The sequence below is a fragment of the Panthera onca genome, chromosome C1 (assembly GCF_046562875.1).
Source record: "Panthera onca isolate mPanOnc1 chromosome C1, mPanOnc1 haplotype 2, whole genome shotgun sequence".
NCBI lineage: Eukaryota > Metazoa > Chordata > Mammalia > Carnivora > Felidae > Panthera > Panthera onca.
Window position 1 is genome coordinate 212,319,433 of NC_138346.1, and position 15,841 is coordinate 212,335,273.

The following is a 15,841-nucleotide window of genomic DNA, read 5'->3' on the forward strand; positions in this document are numbered from 1 at the left end:
CAGGCAAGGGAGTCAAGGGACACATGCTCACGGCTTGGCGGCCAGTCCTTAAGTCCTATCACCTTAGATTTGGAATCCGTAAGCCGGTTTCTGGGGCTGACAATGAGAAGTAAAGGCTAAGAGAAATAAAGGGAGTAAAGGGCACAGATTACTTCCCAGCTGCATTTCCTTGAGACTAAAAATAAATTAAATAAATTAAGTAACAGCTAAAACTGTAATGAAGAATACTCCAGAAGTGGATATGATGAACCTGAAATAAAAAATGTGCTGTGAATAATTCACAGCATCTGTCCAGAGACAAGTAAGACCTGTGGATCTATCACCTTCTTATGGGACAGAATGAATTCCCTTTTTTAAAAAAATTTCTTAATGTTTTATTTATTTTTGAGAGAGAGCGCACGAGAGAGACAGAGTATAAGCAGGGGGAGGGGCAGAGAGAGAGGGAGACACAGAATCCCAAGGAGGCTCTAGGCTCTGAGCTGTCAGCACAGAGCCCGACGCAGGGCTTGAACTTGTGAACTGTGAGATCATGACCTGAGCCAAAGTCAGATGCTTAACCGACTGAGCCACCCAGGTGCCCCCAGAATGAATTACCTTTTAACTTCTCATTTGGTTTTCATATACTTTATCTCTTTTGCTCCTCAGGTCAGCAGGATGAAGGGAATTACCATCATCTTTTCGTAGGTTTGAAAAAAAAAAGACCTCAAGGTTAACAGAGAAAAAGATTACTTAAAGGCAGGTGTAGGGCTAGAACCCAGGTATCCCAACTGCCAGCCCTACGCTCCCCTTCAATGCACCTCCCTGTGTCTGCAAATAATACTGCATGATCTTTGGGGAGGCATAAGCCTCTCTGACAACCCAATAGAAACTTTAGATCCTTGCTCCAGAAAAATACACATATATACAATATTTCTAACTATTTTCAAGAGGTTTACGGAGCTTCTCCGCTCCACTCAAAGCGCAATGCACCAAGGCTATAGCCCTTTGGTCTCTGCAGCCAAGTGGTGCTGGCTGGTGAGTGTGGTGAGGTGCAGTTCTGTCCTCTGACCCCTTTAATCATGAGGACTCGGGCACTCTTTAAAGGCATACTTCCCACAGGCCAACAGTTGATTATTGTGGTCATTTGCACTTCCTTAAACTCCTTTCGTGTACACACAAAAGCAAACAAAACATTCCCCCAAAGCAACATGAAAGGTCTGATTTCAACCCACAAAACTTCAAGAAAATGGAGATCTTTAGCCAAACTACATGCAAACAGAATCAAAGATGATCTGAGTGGGTATTCAGTTGACAGACCTGGCTTTGGGAGCCACCGTTTCCAACAAGAAATGGTAATGTCAACTTTCTTTGTTTTCTCATCTTAGGTATAATTTTTATAACACAGTCCGCATTCTTGATATCAACATAAATGTACACAGCAATTCCTCTGAGTAGCAGCCTGTGACGCCAACACTGATTAGCTTACTAAACGCAAGGGAAATACACGAAGGACCCCAACCACATGGGGAGCAGGGTTCCCATCCAAGAGGCCTTGGGTCCCGGAAGGCAGTCCCCTTATGCAAGTCTGATGACAATATAAAGCATGATATCCAATAAAATGCACGATCACTGCCACCTGGGGCTTCATACAGACTTGGGGGTGGGGGCTGCGCTAAGGAGGATCCTGCCCTTTCTGCATAAGTTATATTCTCATGCGGACTTGCAGGCTTCAAAGACAGTTTTCCAGGGGAAGCAGAAGAACGAAGGAACAAATGAGACTTCCACAAATGAGGGAGAATAAAGAAAGGGCCCACCCAGTGCACCTGGGTGGCTCAGTCGGTTAAGTTTCCGACTCCGGCTCAGGTCACGATCTCACGGTTTGTGAGTCTGAGCCCCACATCCGGCTCTCTGCTGTCCGTGCAGAGCCCACTTCGGATCCCCTGTCTCCCCCTCTCTCTGCCTCTCTTTCCAAAAACAAACATTAAAAAGAAAAGAAAAGGAAAAAAAAGGGCCAGCCCCGCTCACCAGGACGTTACACAGATACTCTGGAGAAACCCATACAACGTCTCACCTGTGTGCGGAGGCCACAGGCAAGTTTCCAACTTCTTCATTGTCAAGCACGTTAACTACAGAGGGTTCATCCCTGCCAAACTGGCCCAGATGGAGTCTGATTCTCCCACTCTTTGTGCCTGAGACCCTCCTCCTCTGTAGACTGGAACACTTTGGCTTTCATTTCGGGGGCGTTAATGGTTCCCTGGTGGCTAACGTCTAAATATTTTACGTTAATGCAAATGTAAGAGTCAAAGTGAGGACCCACTTCTCTTGTCCAGTCTATATTTTTCAAAGTTTTCATAACATCCTATCTCATTTTATCCTTACAGTGAGCCTGTGAAGTAGGTAGCTTCGGTTCCAGTTGAGGAAGGCCTCACAATAAACCAAAAGTGCATTTCTTTTTCAAATTAAAACAGAGCCCAGGGGTACAAAAACAAAGAAAGTAATCATAAAACCAAGGAGGCTTTCTAGGTTAATTAGAATTTCATCAAATTAAATAAAACCTTGTAGCTGGTCATTTACAAGTGAATATTTAAGTGCATCTGTTTATACCACGTTGAGTAGCTAAAAGAACGCAGGGCAATCCACACCACCACTGTGATGCTTCGTGTCGCCGGCGGGGGGCGGGGGGGGGGGGGTCCAAGGTCCCAGTGAGAAACGATTCAAGGCAGAAGTGGGCGTGATCATTCAGACTCTAAACCTGAGTCTGTTTCCCAACCATGATTTAGAAAGAAATTGTGGTTTATATACACAACGGAGTACTACGTGGCAATGAGAAAGAATGAAATCTGGCCCTTTGTAGCAACATGGATGGAACTGGAGAGTGTGATGCTAAGTGAAATACGCCATACAGAGAAAGACAGATACCATATGTTTTCACTCTTATGTGGATCCTGAGAAACTTAACAGAAACCCATGGAGGAGAGGAAGGGGAAAAAAAAAAAGAGGTTAGAGGAGGAGAGAGCCAAAGCATAAGAGACTCTTAAAAACTGAGAACAAACTGAGGGTTGATGGGGGTGGGAGGGAGGGGAGGGTGGGTGATGGGTATTGAGGAGGGCACCTTTTGGGATGAGCACTGGGTGTTGTATGGAAACCAATTTGACAATAAATTTCATATATTGGAAAAAAAAAAAAAAAGACAAGAAAAGAAAGTCTCTCCTCCAGGGTGCCTGGGTGGCTCAGTCGGTTACGCATCGACTCTTGATTTCAGCTCAGGTCATGATCTCACAGCGCGTGAGATCGAGCCCTGCATCGGGTTCTGCACTGATGGCACAGAGCCTGCTTGGGATTCTTTCTCTTTCTCTCTCTCTCTCTTTCTCTCTCTCTCTCTCTCTCTCTCTCTCTCCCTCCCTCCCTCCCTTTTTCTGCACACCCCCATTCCCTGTTCACCCTCTCTCTCTCCCTCTCAAAATAAACATTAAAAAAAAAACAACAACAACGTCTCTCCTGCCTCTCTGTCACCCTTGCTATAAAAGTAACAGCACTATCTTGAACCACAAGCCAAACAGAACCTGTTTAGTAGAACTACCATACTGGGCACTGATCTGAATAAAGAACTATCATCTCTAGAAAAGCATTTAGAAAACAGGAATAAATTCCCAGCTCTCACCCTGTTACCAAGATCACCGTGCAGTACAAAGTGTTGTTCAACTCACTTTCTCATCTGCCCTTCAAGACAGGCTCCTGTGTGGCAACATTAAAGCCTCCTTATGCTAAAGCCAGCTTTATGTCCTCGTGGCCCACGGCACAGGTGCACCTGCGATTTCACTACAACACACTTTCTACCGGAAACAAGCTGAGAGCACAGGTGCTTTCTCAGACCTGATTCCTTCAGGAAAAGGTCAGTCTCTAGGAGGACAGTCTGTGGGTTGACACGAAGGGGAGGGAAGCAGAGGCCTTCCACATGTTGTCAAACAGCAGTTCCCCTCCAACTACCTTCCCCTTTCCCACCTTCACACGTAAAATCAGCTCCTGCCAAAGAATAAATTGCGGAATAACAAAACGCCCCCTAAACAAGGAGCCGGTGAACAAGTCAACCAGACAGAAGGATGCAAGAGGATTACACCACTGTGCTTCCTTCTGCTGCTCTAGAAGCCTGTTTTAGTTTGGACTTTATCCTGCAACCTATGGGAAATAACTGGTAGATTTTAGGCAGGAGAACTGCACCATCAAATTCTATTTTTGTTGTTGTTCTTAAAAAACTTTTTTTTAACATTTATTTATAAGGTTTTGAGAGACAGAGAGACAGAGCATGAACGGGGGAGGGGCAGAGAGAGAGGGAGACACAGAATCTGAAACAGGCTCCAGGCTCCGAGCTGTCAGCACAGAGCCCGACGCGGGACTCGAACTCACAAACAGTGAGATCATGGCCTGAGCCGAAGGTCACTTAAGTGACTGAGCCATCCAGGTACCTCATCAAATCCTATGTTTTAATTTTTAAGTTTATTTATTTTGAGAGAGAGAGAGAATGAGCACACAAGCAGAGGAGGGGCAGAGAGAGGGGGGGAGAGAGAATCCCAGGCAGGCTCCCTGTTGCCAGCACAGAGCCCGACATGGAGCTTGATCTCACGAACTGTGAGATCATGAGCTGAGCCAAAACCAAGAAAGAGTCCAACACTTAAGTGACTGAGCAACCCAGGTGCCCCTCACATCCTCTGCTTTAAAAAGCAAGTTCATTCTGGTGGCACCGTGCAGCCTGTGGTGGAGTCCAGGGGGTCAGGCGGCCAGTGCAGTGGCCCAGGGAAGAGACAACCGGAGCCCGGGAAGGCAGTGGTGATGGACGGAAGATGAGATACCGTAGACGGCTCAGCGGACCTGGGGCCCGGTCATCAGAGGGGAGGGGAGGCAGGGGAGGCAGGCAACGAAGCAAAGGCCGTAACTTCTCACAGCTTATCAGCGATGGCAGGAATCACGGTAACGCAGAGACCCCATGAGGTTAATGACGATGGAATTTCACCTTTAATTCCTTACCTTGGCAGCAGAGTTTGATACGCCATGTGTGACATTTCTGATAAGGCCCCCGACATTTCCATACTTGATCAGTCCAGTAACCCCTTCGGAAACATCATTCAAAAGCCCCATGGGATTGCCGAGAAAGTCCACTGATCCCAGGATCCGAGCTGCCTGGCTGAGGAGTTCCTGTCAAATGGAGCAGAAAGAGAAGATGAAACCCAGCACCTGTTGATACTTGCAGGTAGAATGTCCCAAGCAAAAAGGTTAGAAATCTGTCTTGTCCCCCATTCTCATCAACACCACAATGACCTCCGAATTCTCATCAACTGCAAGTTCCTAGGCTTTCATGAACTCCACCTAAGCTCTCCCAACGCATGTATCCCAGAGATTACTTCCGGTACTCAGAAATGCGCCTCAAAGCTATTCCGAAGAATAAATAAATGCTCTGAAACAGGAAAGACTCTTTACAAACATGTGTTAGTATATACATCACATTCTGATGTTTCTACAAATAGGGAACTCAGCAGCAGCAGGGAGAGTTTTAGAAGGAAAATGAGGGAGGAGAGTATATTGGTAGCGCCCCCTATCATCGGCAGGGGGTGGTACATAAAGAAGGCATGTTTCAGATCTAGCCAGCAGCCTACTTTCTGCGTCCAGGTTCCAGGGATATCTGCTCTGTCACTCTCCTTGCAGTTTAGTGGAAACATCACCAATTAGGAAAGTTGAGGAAGGAAGCCAAGAAGGAAAGGAGGGACACGGGAGGGAGAAGGGAGAAAAGGGAGCAGGAATAGAATTTTAACTTAGACAGTTAATAAATTTGATATGATCTTGACCTATCTATCGAAGAATCTGGATAATAAATACAAAACAGAAAATGTCCAACTTGATAAAAAGAAAAATTGAAGTTCAACGCTAGGGCAGGATCTCACAGGCTCCAAGGACACTGATGTGGTTGTCAAAAGTTGCTCCATGTCCAGTAAATAGAGAGGTCACAATATTTTGTGTCACCATTAAAGCATCAATTAAACCCTTAAGAGTTGTTACGAATCCAGTGGAAGCCCCCGAGATCAGTTCTCTGAGGGACAAGACCAACAGCTTGTAAATCAAATACACTGTTTGAGGATTTTCATGATGTGTATGGGCTTCGCGGGCTGTGACCTGACCCCTGACAGCAAATGTTTAACTGGGTTCTCGACAGTAATGTCTTAGTAACCAAAATTCCCAAACAACCAAAACAAACATTCTGCTTGTGCTCCAGCCGCTAAGTATTTCTCCAAAGCTCACCTCCTGGAAATGTTTGAGGATATCATTGATGATGAACTCCTTGGTCTCATAGGGATGTACCCGAGTAAATGGATCCAGATTAATCACAGCATCCTCAAACCGAATCAGTGGAAATCCCAACGTGCTTTTTAAGGCCTAGTTAGGGAAGAAAGGAAATGACATACTTTAGCCACTTGATGGCCTTCCAGGGCACTATAATTTTGGATTCTGTGAAAACTACAAGTCATATCAATTTTCCAATGAGAGTCAAGGTTTTGATATTTATAAATAAGGATTTTCCCTGTAATTATAAAAGTAAAATATTAGGACAAAAAACATACATGTCACCCAAAGTAACATATATCACATCGAAATGAACATTCTTGGCTTCATACGGTGGCTTCTTATAGTCACCGTTAAGTTTGTGAGAGTCACTAGGTTGTTATATACAGCTGCAGTTGCTTAATTTTCATTGTTACACAGCATGCCAATATATAAATAAAACACAATTTATTAAACCACTGCTGTTGATGAACAGTTGTGCTGTTTCAAATTTTTGCTATTATGAACAATGCTGCTATGAACATTCATGGACACGTCTTTGGGAGCACATTTGTATGCATTTTTCTTGAATACATACCTGGGAGTAGAGCTGCTGTGTCACAAAGAATATACACATTCGACCCTAGTATATACAGCACTGTCAAACAGCTGTCCCCAGCAGCTGAACTGGTTTATACTCCCTTCAGCAGCCTATGAAATTTCCTGTTATTCTACACCCTCATTGACACTTGGTATAGACAGCCTTTTAAAAGACAAATATTCTGATGGGTGTGTAACGGTATGTCAGTGTGTTTTTGTTTTTTGTTTTTTTAGTTTTATATTACTTACTTACTTGAGAGAGACAGACACAGTGTGAGTGAGGGAGGGGCAGAGAGAGGGAGAGAGAGAATCCCAACAAGTCTCCAAGTTACCAGCACAGAGCCCAATGTGGGGCTCGAACTCATGACACCATGAGGTCATGACCTGAGCCAAAGTCAGACACTTAACCCACTGAGCCACCCACGCACCCCTCTCAGCGTGGCTTTAATTTCCATTTTCCTGTTGAAGAATGCACCTTTTAACACACATATTGGCCATCTGGATATCCTTTTTTGTGAAGTGCCTACTCAAGTCTTTTGCTCATTTTTGTAGTGGGCTGTCTTTTTCTTATTGCTTTGTAGGAGTTTTTCTTATACATTCGGTATAGAAGTCCCTGGTGAATAGATGTATTACAATTTTCTTTTCCCATTCTGTGACTTATTATTCTTTGAAAGGTGTTCTTTGATGATCAGATATTTTTTTTTAATTTTTTTTAACGTTTATTTATTTTTGAGACAGAGAGAGACAGAGCACGAACAGGGGTGGGTCAGAGAGAGGGAGACACAGAATCTGAAACAGGCTCCAGGCTCTGAGCTGTCAGCACAGAGCCCAACGCGGGGCTCGAATCACGGACCGCGAAATCATGACCCGAGTCGAAGTCAGCCGCTTAACCTACTGAGCCACCCAGGTGCCCCCAGATATTCTTTTTTAATGAAATCCAATGTGCCAATCTTTTCCTTTATGGTAAGGGTTTTCTGTTTCCTCAGTAAGAAATTATTACCTACACCAAGGTCATAAAGATATTCCCTGTGTGTACCTAAAAAAATTTTATTGCTTAATTTTCACATTTACATCTATAATCTACTTGGACTTGATTTTTTTTTTTATATGGTGTGAAGCAGAAATCAAGATCCATTTTTTTCCAGATGGATATCTACTTGCCTAAGTAATATTTACTGAAATGATCACCCTCTCTCCTACTGCAGTACCGTGTAAACTTTGTCACACGTTGACTAGCCATATTTACGTATCTGTTTCTCAATTCTGTTTCATTTTGTCCTGCCTTCTGCCAATACCACCCTGTCTTAATTACTATACTTTTGTAATGAGTTTTGAAATCTGAGAGTATACGCTCTCCAACTTTGTTTTTAGGATCACCTTGGTTATTCTTTGCACTTTTCATTTCCAAATTTTAGAATCGGCTTGTCAATCTGCCATAAAAAGTTGTTAAATTTTTCATTAAGATCTTACTGAATCTATAGATCAATTTGAGAAGAAAAGACAGCTTCACAGTATGGAGTCTTCCAGTGTATTAATGTGGTATGTCCCCTTATCTATTTAGTTCACTTTTCTCTTAATAACATTCCATTGTTTTCCATACAGAGGTCTTGCATATAACCTTTGCTGGATTTACTCCTAGGTATCTGTGATAGATTAAAAATGGCCAGGGGCACCTGGCTGGCTCAGTTGGTAGAGCGTACATAACTCTTGATCTCAGGGTTGTAAGTTCTAGTCCCACGCTGGGTATAGAGATTACTTTAAAAATGGCCATATGGGGCGCCTGGGTGGCTCAGTCGGTTAAGCGTCCGACTTCGGCTCAGGTCACGATCTCGCGGTCCGTGAGTTCGAGCCCCGCGTCGGGCTCTGTGCTGACAGCTCAGAGCCTGGAGCCTGTTTCAGATTCTGTGTCTCCCTCTCTCTCTGCCCCTCCCCTGTTCACGCTTTGTCTCTCTCTGTCTCAAAAATAAATAAACGTTAAAAAAAAAAAAAAAGGCCATATATTCTTTACATCTTGTAACAGTAGCAGAGAGGACTTCATCTGCACTGACCTTGTAAGTTGCTTCAGTCAACAAGATGCAGCAGAGGTAACACTGTGTGACCTCTGAGCCCAGGCTTCAAGAGATCTTGGGAGTTTCTGCTCTGCCCTTTTGATACTTCCACCACGTGAAGAAGCTGAGAGACCATGTGGAAGGAGGTTCTGTTGACAGCCAACACCTAACACGTAAGTAAGGTCATCGTATACGAGTCAGTCTCAGCTGACTGCCAGATGAGTAACCACAGGTCAGTCCAGCAGAAGCCAGCATTCAACAGAGTCCAGCCCACAGAATTGTGAATAAAATGACTGTTTTAAACCACTAAGTTTTGGGGTGGCTGGTTACACAGCAATAAATAATGATACTGTATTTGATGTTTTGTTAACAATGCTATAAATTACATCCTTCAAAATTTTCCTTCCCTCTATAATCGTTGCTGACATTGTACACCATCTCCAGTGACCTTCCTAAATTATCCATTCAGTTAACAACTTCTCTGCGCATTCTTTTAGATTTTCTAGGTACATATTTATGCTCTCTGCAAATAATAAAATTTTCATTTTCCTGTCCAGTTCTTATGCCTTTTATTTCTTCTTTAATCTTTCTAGACTTATTGCACTGGCTACAATCTCCAGTAAGACACTGAAGAGTAGGGATAATGAGCACCTTCCCTGCTTTCAGTATCTCACCACTGAGTATGTTTGCTGTAGCTTTTTTATACATATACTTTATCAGATTCCGGCAGTTCCCTTCTATTTTTTGCTTGCTGAGTTCTTATCATAAATAGATGTTGAGTTCTGTCAAAAGGCTTTCGTGCAACTATTGAGATAATATTTTTTCTTCTTTTATTTTGTCAATGTGGTAAATTACATGATTTATTTAAAAATGTTAAACCACACTTACATTCCTGGAATAAACCCAATTTAGTTATATTTTTTCTTATTCATTGCTGTATTTGCTTTGTTAATATTTTGTTCAGATTTCTTCCATGTTCATGAAAAAAATTCTAGTCTATAATTTTCCTTTATTTATTTTCAAAATATAAATTATAGTTTTCTAGTAAACTTCTCAGACACAGATATGGTTACTCTTTAATATTGTGTGTTTGATAATGCCAATGTCTGGTTTACCTGTGGGTCTGCTTCTAGTGTCTGTTTTTAAAATGAAAACTCTCGGGGCACCTGGGTGGTGCGTCCAGCTTCGGCTCAGGTCATGATCTCACAGTTTGTGAGTTTGAGCCCGGTGTTGGGCTCTGCGCTGACAGCTCAGAGCCTGGAGCCCGTTTCAGATTCTGTGTCTCCCTCTCTCTCTGCCCCTCCCCTGCTTGTACTCTGTCTCTCTCTCAAAAATAAATAAAATGTAAAAAAAAAAAAAATTTTAAATTAAAACTTTCACAGACTTTGCATGAGTCTTTAGTTTCTAGTAGGCGGTTAAAGAGGCTTCATCCAAGCAAGATTTGGGCTTTCTCAAGGCTGGATTTCAGTCTTTGTAACTCTTGGTCTATTTCAGTCTTTCTAAGGCCTGGGATAGTTTCAGGCCAGTTGTCTCAACTGACAACCAATTCTGTTCCTCCTCTTTTACTCTCCCTAGCACCAGAAAACTGCTAAAAGGTCTACTTAGTTTTCCCACCTCTCAACTGTTACTTTTTGCCCGGCTTCTCTCAGACTAGGTTACCTAGAGACTGGCACCTGCCTCAAGACATACAGCAGCTCAGACCACCAGGGTCTCTATTCTGCCTGTCCCTTCTCTCTAAGATACTAGCGCATCAGTTACCAGCTTAGTATCTATCTAATGTTTGCTATGTCAGTCCCATGAGACCACCAAAAGCCTTACTCAGACTCTCTGCCTTTTGGCAGCTGCTTTCTGCTTGACTTCTCTGCCTTTTAACACATACCAGTTACACATTCGGACTATCTCAAGAGTAAAGGCAGAGTAAATGGTGGGCTCACTTATCAAGTTTCCATCCTCACATAAATCTTGGACTCTCAAGTCCTAGATATCTTGGTAGCTTTCCATTACCTTCAAGCAGACTTTTGGGTTTTTTTTTTTTTTCTATCGAGTTTTTCTTGTAATTCTTGGCTAATCTTGGTTTGCTATAAGCCAGTTAACAATTTCCAGATTTGGTCTCTTTTCCAATTACATATTTTTATTTATTTTTTATTTGAGAGAGAGAGTGAACAGGGAAAGGGGGGGGGAGAGAGAGAGAGAGAGAGAGAGAGAGAGAGACAGAGAATTTCAAGCAGGCTTCATGCCCAGCATGGAGCCTGATGCAGGGCTCAATCCCACGACCCTAGGATCATAACCTGAGCTGAAATCAAGAGTCGGGCACTCAACTGAATGAACCACCCAGGTGCCCCACCATACTTTTATTTTAACAAGATTGGGGAGGTGGGTCTCCTGGGTGGCTCAGTCAGTTAAGCATCCGACTCTTGATTTCGGCTCAGATCGTGATCTCACGGTTCATGAGACTGAGCGCCATGTCAGGCTCTGTGCTGACAGCATGGAGTCTGCTTGGAATTCTCTCCCTCCCACTCTCTGCTCCTCCCCTGCTCACTCTCCCTTTCTTTCAAAATAAGTAAACATTAAAAAAAAAAAAAAACTTTAACAAGATTGATATTGCAAGGATTTTAGAGAGTATGCGAAATACTCTTCTTCTTTGAATGTGAAAACACTTTTTTAAATTTTTTTTTTTTTTTTTTGGAAGGAGAGAGAAGAGAGAGAGACCGAGCATGAGCGGGGGAGGAGCAGAGAGAGAGGGAGACACAGGATCTGGAGCAGCCTCCAGGCTCTGAGCTGTCGCACAGAGCCTGATGTGGGGCTCGAACCCACAAACTGTGAGATCATGACCTGAGCCGAAGCCAGACGCTCAACCGACTGTGCCACCCAGGCACCCCTGAAAACACTTCTTCATGCTAATAATGTTAGTAACTCTCTGATCCACATTGAATCTTTCCTTATATACAGTGTAAATAATCCATCTGATTTTCTATTTTTCCATATGGCTATCTAGTTGGTCTAACAGCACTTACTAAAACATCTATATATTGCCCCACTAAATTAAATGTCTTTACAGTAAAACCTCATGTGTAATTTAATGAACCTTCTATTTTCTCCTTTATTTTTTCATCTTTTAGCATGTATTTTCAGAGGCTGCCTTAGATTCTTTTGGGACAAGAGCATGTTTAATTGAAATGAAATCATGTAACTGAAGAAAATACAGAAGAAATTGCTTAAAACCATAGAATGGGGAAACTTTTTTGGGACTCCAAACATATACTCAAAAAGGTCAAAGACTGGTGGATTTGACAACATAAAAATCAAAAGCTTTTATAGGATTAAAAAAGAACCCATATACACATCAAAAGTAAAGCAAAAAGACAAATGAAAAAATGAAGGAAAAAAACCTCGCAACTTACATCAAAGACAAAACTTACATGAAGAGCTTCTACAATTACAGGTGATTAAAGACCAGTAATGGGATTTAAAAAATGGGCAAAGTGATAAACGGCAGAAAAGATTGGTTCTCAGAGGAAAAGGATGGCCCTTCAACAGAGGGGTCAGAAGTAGAGGAAAAGAAAGCTGTGACGAAGACAAAGAAACAAACAGAAGATAAGAGGAGAACCAGAAAGGAATGGGGAGGCCCGCGATCCCGAATACGGCAGAGGACCCTGCAGACATGAGGTCGGAAAAAAGGCCCCCCGATCTGGGGCCTCGGGAAGTCACGAGAAACCTCCTACTAAATAATGTGAGAACAAAACTTTTTAGAGATTAAGAGCGCTCTTAGGTTAATTCAGCCTAACCCTCTCATTTTTTTAAATAAATAAAGCCGGAGAAATGTTAAGTAGATGACCCAAACTCGTGCAGTTAGTTATTAGGAGATTTTCGACTTGCACGTGCTCATTGGCACAAAAGTAACCACCTGGTAGGTGGAAAGCATGAAGATCAGAATGGAGGATTATGCTGTTTCTCTTGAAAAACTTTCTGCTGTTCATTCACGCGTGCTTCACCCATCCACGTGCTGGTGACAGAGAAACTGAGGCCCAGCGGGCTTAATGGCTTTGCTTAGAGCCCCACGATAAATCTGCCGGAAAGGTGGGGACATCGGTTTGGCAGTTTGTTTTGCCAATACAACCCTGAACGTTACTTTCGTCTCAGAGAAGAGGAAATGAGATCCAAACAAAGGCTTAAGGCAAAAGCTTTTTTACCCCAACTTCCTCATTGTAACCAAATACTGAAGAAGAGGTACCATTCGGAGTAGCAAAGACTTTGAAACCTCCACCAAGTTGTCGAAACCCTCACGAGAGACACCATCCCCTTTCTGAATGGCTAATGTGCTTTGTCTGAACCAAGGAAATATCTGGCCCTTTGGTAAAACTCTTCACCTCGTCATTTACTGCCTCGGGGCCTCCCACATTGGACAAAGCGGAGAGATGCAGCCTTTGGTATGAATTATCCTGCCACCTTCAGGTTGTTCCGGTCAAAGTAAAAGAGACGAGAGGGAAAGCCAAACAGGGCTCTTTCCCGCAGTGACCGACGAATCAAGTACAGTAGTATACAAAGCTGATGCTTATTTACTTAAGGAGCAGACAGTTTCCTGTTATAAAACGGATTCTGCAGAAAGCAACGTGTGCGCAGAAGTTCCTAATAAAACTAGGAAACTGTCCATTCCTACCTCCTCCAGACGAAAACCGCTGAAGTCTTCCAGAAACTTTGTACAGAGTCGGAAGAAGAAATACCTGTCCATATGCCATAAGGTCTCGGATCACAAGCCAGTCCCTGGCCCACGTCCTTCCCTTTCTTAGTTTATCCTGCACTAAACAAAACTGTCTGGAATTCATTCTTTAAAGGTTTATTTATGGTACATAGAGACTGTTTATGTGAAGCAGGGTATTTGCCCATTTCCCTCCCGGGACAGTGTTTAAAACTACAGGGATATTTCCCTCTCTGGCACTTTCTGAAATACAATTAACAATACTGGATCTTTTTTCCTTTTAACAAATCTGGTTTTTATTTAGGGAGGGGAGGAAAAAAGTAAAGGGTCTGAAGTTTCCCAACAAATTATTTCAAGCCTTTGAGAAGACAGTTTTAGGCTTTTTAAATAGTGTCTTTGTTTGAAATTCCCCCTCACCCCCACCCTCTTGCTCTCTGACCATTAAAATGTGGGTTTTCTTCCAAACTAGATTGCTCAATTAAAGCCCTTCTTTTGTAATACCCCAATGCTCTAAATGGGAAACGGACTGCATGCTGGAGGCCACCTCGTGAAACCTTTTAAAGGCTCCTGGCTTCTTTTGATCTTTAAAAAAACCAAAGTACATATAAACTACCTGGCGTTTTCGATATTACTCTGCTACCCTCTAACACACACACTTGGGACTATAATGGGGAGGGGGGTGGAAGGGAGGAATGTGTGTGCACTTGTGAAATGGAACTATTATCTCCCCCTTCTCCCATCACGGAGAAAGGAATCCAATCGAGACAGCAGATGGGAAACTGCTCCGAGTCCTTCTCAACAGACACTATATCTGGCAATAATGTACCCTCAGCGTAAACCTGAAGAGGCTTCCCCATGAGATTTCTGACAGCCTCACTCCTGGCCTGGAGTCAAGAGAATCAAGATAATTATTCCTTCAATACCAAAGACATGGTTACCTTTTAGTCAGACTCTTGTGATTCCCATTCTGGGACAGCACTCCGTTCCCTAAGTACATACTTTAAGCAGTACATATTCATCTCCAAGAGCATACCGCTCTTCCCAAGAGCTACCAGTAAGGGGATATTACTCTGTTAGGAAACTCTCTGAATAAATGACATTATTTTATGAGCCCCCGACTCCACCAGGAGAACTCGAGACACAGTAAAACGGTGACTCCCACAGGCTGAGAATTTAACTCTGAAGCCCCAATTCCCCGACACCCTGCCTGAGACACGGATGTGCCCCCATCACGGTGCCCACCCCCCCCCCCCCCCCACCTCAGGACAGGGCCGCTCCGCTCAACTTCTTTAACAATCGTTTGAAAACGCCTTCCAACGGATCCTCAGAACAGTGCCGAACGAAACATTCAGCTTAACCGGTTCCCAGTTCGTCGTGGAGCATACACGCAGGCACGGAGGCCATGTGACTGGGGGTCTGGAGCTACTTCAGCTGTAAGAAGCCATATTGCATTTGGCAGTCTGGGGGAAAGTTCTCTGCTGGGAGCAATCTGAAAGGAATAGTTAGGTGTCTGTATTTCTAAGGAAGATGAATTTAAAAAACAAGAAGTCCTTCACTCGCAGGAAATGCTTAACATTGGTTTGTTGGGCGAGTGCCAGGTGCTCTGGGGGAATATACACTTTATCAAACAAACCCATTCCAAAGGGTCACATAAGTCAAGTGGATACTTGGGGATATTAGCAAGATAGTGGTTTTCCCATGGATTTTCCCCCCACTCGCATGCTAATTGTAAGTATCTTCAGTCTCCTGGGAAACATGAAATTAAAGCCAATCAAGCAGACAGGAGAGTCCGTTGGAAAGGGCACACCGCGCTGTTCTCGCCACGGCGGCAAACAATCGCCGTGACTCTGGTCCTGCCCAGCACGCTCCCAACGGCTCACGCCCGGCTCGCCGCGGGACTGAAGCAGTCACCCTCGCCCTACCAAGTATGATCTGGCGTCGACCAGACTATACTGTCTCGTTACCTATATGTCTATTTTAGAAGTTGTGTGTTGGCAGACTGCATCACATGAGGCCCACACATGTGTTTTGTTAGGCCCACAAGGTTTTTAAAGAAAACAACTCAAATCAGTTGCCAACATTTCAAAACCAGGAGATTCCACATAAAAATCCAGATTTCCGGCTTCACTTTAAAAATCTGAAGCTCCGGCAACACTGGGTTCACATTACCCTATGACAGCAACGGGCTGGAGCTGAGCCGAGGCTGCCC

General features: G+C 43.5%; 1 protein-coding gene across 12 annotated transcripts in view; it reads right to left on the bottom strand.

The window, feature by feature from the left end:
* Positions 1-15,841, bottom strand: part of VPS13D (vacuolar protein sorting 13 homolog D) — a 257,776-nt gene that overhangs the window by 82,204 nt on the left and 159,731 nt on the right. For all 12 annotated transcript variants that reach the window (XM_078452393.2, XM_078452389.2, XM_078452388.2 and 9 more), the window contains 2 exons: positions 6,268-6,402; positions 5,002-5,169 (listed from right to left, as the gene is read on the bottom strand). In XM_078452393.2, coding sequence (XP_078308519.2) covers positions 5,002-5,169; positions 6,268-6,402 — 303 coding nt within the window. The remainder of the gene's footprint in view (positions 1-5,001; positions 5,170-6,267; positions 6,403-15,841) is intronic.